The following is a 4565-nucleotide window of genomic DNA, read 5'->3' on the forward strand; positions in this document are numbered from 1 at the left end:
AATGGGGTCTGGTGCCCTCTTCTGGCCTGCAGGCATACACGCAGACAGAATATTGTATACATAATAAATAAATAAATATTAAAAAAAAAGAAAGCTGAGACAAGAGGTCTGCTTGAGTCCAGGGGTTCAAGACCAGCCTGGACAACATAGCAAGACACGATATCAGAAACAAGACAAAACACTTGATTCTAAAAATCTGTTGTCACTGCTATTCAATGGCATACTACTTACACGGCATGTGTGAGGCTGTCGTCTCCAATATGGTGGGAGCATTCAGGGGACGTCAAACAAAATATAAGTAATGATTGGATCTACAAAACCACGGGCTGCATTTTGAGCGCCAATGGGCAAAGAATGGATGAACCATGGGCTAGCAGAGAGCAGTGAGAAGCCAGATAAACCACATAAAGCAGGAGCAGACTACTATGGCCTTGAAAACCAGGCTCTGAGCAGGAAAGCAACATAGTAGCACACACACACAAACTGAGGGAACAGAAGGAGGGGATAAGTCACCAGACTTTGACAAATGAAAAACTGTCTGGCTCGAGTAGGCATCTTGGCCCTTGGCAATTGAGAGAATGGAGACCTGGCTCTGGCACAGGAAATGTGCAGATGGGCCTGGAGACTACGTTGGATCCCTAGGAAAGGTGAGACATCTAACCCACATGGAAATGACAGTTCAAAGCTGTGACGTAGGTTGCCAGGGATGAGTAATTTAACAGATCAGAAGGACAGGGTGCTAGGGTGAATCCACCATAGTCCTGGAATCACCTGCAGAGTCGCAGACTTTCAGAGAAATTGAAATCTTAGCACAGCGCTGCCTCTTGGGTTGTTGTATCTCATGGGTAGTGCATAAACCAGCAGTCCGCAGCATCTTTTTATTCCAAATGATTTCTATTTTCTCTGGCAACTGAAAATGAAAAGCAAACAAAAGTATCAGAAAGCAGTTCTAAAGGTTTACTTTTTTTAAAAAAATGTATGTGTATGTGTATAAGCTTGAGTTTATATGTACCACATGTGTACCAGAAGAGAGTGTCAGGTCCCCTGGATCTGGAGTTATAGAGCAGTTGTGAGCTTCCAAGTGCATACTGGGAACCAAACCTGGGTCTGTTGCCAGAGCATTAAGTGCTATTAACTGCTAAGCTATCTCCCTAGAAACAACTCATATCAGAAAATAAGAACAAGAGTTTTTCTCCCTCTGAGAAAAAGTAAGAGGACATGCCAATGTGGACGAGGGAAATTTCACAAGGCGCCACCCCTAGATGAAAAGCCACAGGCAATAACTGCCCTGCAGAAATAATTAGTTTTCCAGCGATGAACTCTTATCGGCTATACAATCCCAAGAGGTCCGCTCTAAACACATAGGAGCAACACTAAATCGACTCAGTAGGTTTTACACATAGCCGGGCGGTGGTGGCACACGCCTTTAATCCCAGCACTTGGGAGACAGAGGCAGGAGGATCTCTGTGAGTTCGAGACCAGCCTGGTCTACAAGACCAGTTCCAGGACAGGCTCCAAAACCACAGAGAAACCCTGTCTCAAAAAACCAAAAAAAAAAAAAAAAGAAAAAAGAAAAGAAAAGAAAAAAAAGGTTTTACACATACTATACACACACACAAAGAGGTCATTAATTTGAGAGGTGGAGATATAGGAAGAACAGGGGTGGTAGAAACGACACAAAGATAGTAGTCACATATGAAATTCTCAAAAAATAAAAACAAAGTAAGAGGAACTGTCTCCTACATTCTTGGCTCTGAGTACATGAGTTGCTGAAGAGAAATTTATGCAAATAAAAAACAAATCTAAACACTGAAGTCCTGGGAATGACAATTAATAGGTTAATCAGGACACAAGGAAGGAGATTTTTAAGGCCACACAAATGTAAGGATTTTGTGCACAGATTCATGGATCCAAGAAGGGGCAGTCAAGGAGACAAGTACAAGCCTATTGAGGTAGGCAAGCAGCTGCTCAACTCAGAACGCTTTTGGGTTCCACTCATGTGCTACAACATTGCTGGCACGAGGGAGGGTACCAAAGGCTACAGGACCTTCAGGATATAAGAATTCCCTCCACAAAGCCTCGTCAGCAGAAGACTGTAACACTGGATTAAACAACAACAAACAATCTACCGGTGATGGTACAGCTCAGGGGTGCTTTCCTCACATGCAGGAAGCATGGTAAGAAATAAAAGAGCCCAAAACAAACAAGCAAAACAAGTGGCCAGAAGGTCCCTACCTCTGCATTTTCTAATCCAGTCCATACCACCAAGCTATTGGCAGATGGATGTCGTTCAGCAGTAGCTTCCCGTCACACATTCCTGTGCACTGGTTCCTACCATTTTAAACTTAACTTCTCCTAACCTACTTGCCAAGGCCATCGAAGACCAGACAACAAGAGCTTGCTGGGCCTAGGCCCTGTTCTAAGCACTTTATGATTATGGAAATATTGCAGTCTAATAGTAACTCTGAGGTAGTAAGTAGAACGGGCCTGAGTTCTGTACCATGGATTCAACAAACTGCAGATCAGAAATGACTACAATTTATTCCATAAATGTACAAAACTGTCAGATAATAAAAAATGACAAAAGCATGCATCTGCTAGAAATATACACAGAGGATGAGCAGAGGACATTTTCTATAAGGGATTTGAGCACCTGTAGATTTTGCCACTTGTTGAGGGGTACCAGAACCCGTTCCCTGCAGGCACAGAAAGATGACTGCACTCTTATTGGCCTCATTTTACAAGAGACATGGGTAAAATGAGGCTAAGCAACTCATCCAGCTCCTTCTCATCATCTTCTTTACCTTACCACATGTCCTTTCCCTGCTGCCGTTCTCAGTACAAACCATTTTTTAAGGAGCAGGAGCCTCATGTCTTTCAGGAAATCCTATTTTCTGACTTCTCAGACTTTTCAGTCATTCTCCCTGTGCTGATTTCCTACTGTAATAGCCATCTGCTCATATATACAACCAAAACAAGTTCTCTTTCACACAAGCATTCTCTCTCATGTTTGCTAAGTCCAAAGTGCCCCCCCCCCAAATACGGCAGTGCTGGTGACCATGTCCTAAACAGAAGGACTCTAACTGGGTAAACAGACAATTATTGGGTAAGGGCATCTAGTTCCTGATTAATCTGAACAGCCTATATCAGCACAAAGACCCCCCCGCTACCTGCTGACTATCATAAAATCTGCTTGCCTTCCCACTGTTTTGCTTCTCTCTGCCCCTCTGAGAGAGAGCCTTGGCAGTTTGGCCCCCAATAAGTCTTTCTTTTCTACCCATGGAGTGGTCCAGGTCTACTCAAACTAGCACAGCTCCAAGACATGAAGTAGACATGGTTAGTACAGCAGCCAAGCATGCTAGTGTACAAGAGGTATTCAATAGAAACTTATTCGTTGTTCCTACCTTTCCATCAAAGACAGTGTGGTTAAGTAGTGCGTAGATTTTCTGAGCCAGTTCTTCCTTATTGTGCTTGAAATTCCTTCCAGAATACTCTTTTAACTTCTCAATGTTATTCAAGAAACATCCAGGAACTTTGCACATACGTTTCCTACAAAGGTAAATTCAAGTGAATTTTTCATGGCTAAAGAAATAGGAGAAGACATGCATAAAGGTCTAAAAACTTGCTGTTCTTTCCTTCTGGCTCATCACATATGAACATTTATTTCCCAGGCTCCATTCAGTGTTTCTCTTTACTCTTGGCACACATTCTCAAACGTATGAGGCCAGGTTTCAACCTCAAGGCTGGTAACCACACCTACAGCTTCAGTCTCTGATGTTTCTGATTTTTCATTTATTCAATGTAAATTCCCAACAGATTTATGAGTCTATCTTTAGCCTAACAGGCTCCATAATGAAAATTCTGTCACAACTGACAGAAAACCTTGGAGGCATTTTGAATGCATTTTCCCTTACCCTGTGTTCAACTGGGATGTGAACTGCTATCTTCTGACTGTGGGCTCTCCCGGACAGCAACTGCTTTGTAACTCAGGTTCACCTCTCTCATCAAGTCCTGCCTTCCCCTTCATACAGCAGCACTCTCTAACTACCAGGCTCTTTTCATTCTAACCCAGTACCCACTCACCTCCACATTCATTTTGTTTCCTTCTGACTTTTCCTTGACCAGCTGGCCTGGTATTCAAGGCCTGAGTCAATGTGATTCTAGCCACTGTTTCCAGCTACCACTTCTACTCTGCTCAAAGTGGGCAGCTCAAACATTCCCTGGCATGAATGGTGATTTCCCATTTTTGTGCTGCGGCATCAATTCTTTCCCGTGATACAGAGTGACCCATCTCTGCCTTTCCTGAGAACCACCAGTGGCATTTTAGTATTTGCAAAGAACCTCTCTTTGCATCATATCATTGTTTGTTCCCATCTCTATCTTGCAAATGAGGGGACTAAAGCTCAGGTGTCTGACCCAAAAGTCAGAGACAGATCTTCTGACCCAAATCCTCAGTCTTTCCATTAAACCATGATTGGGCCAATGCTCAATTACTACTGATGTAAATAGAAGTGGGTTTTTTAAATTTGCTTTTTAGTGTTTGGTTTGTTTGGGTTTTTTTCTTT

General features: G+C 42.9%; 1 protein-coding gene across 1 annotated transcript in view; it reads right to left on the reverse strand.

Moving 5' to 3' along the window:
- The window catches only part of Gcna (germ cell nuclear acidic peptidase), a 22949-nt gene that overhangs the window by 2655 nt on the left and 15729 nt on the right, over nucleotides 1–4565 (reverse strand). The window contains exons 4-5 of the mRNA XM_013350511.2: nucleotides 3405–3549; nucleotides 772–910 (exon numbers count right to left, since the gene is read on the reverse strand). Of these exons, the coding sequence (XP_013205965.2) occupies nucleotides 772–910; nucleotides 3405–3549 (284 nt within the window). The remainder of the gene's footprint in view (nucleotides 1–771; nucleotides 911–3404; nucleotides 3550–4565) is intronic.

Source organism: Microtus ochrogaster, chromosome X (assembly GCF_000317375.1).
Source record: "Microtus ochrogaster isolate Prairie Vole_2 chromosome X, MicOch1.0, whole genome shotgun sequence".
Taxonomy (NCBI): Eukaryota; Metazoa; Chordata; class Mammalia; order Rodentia; family Cricetidae; genus Microtus; species Microtus ochrogaster.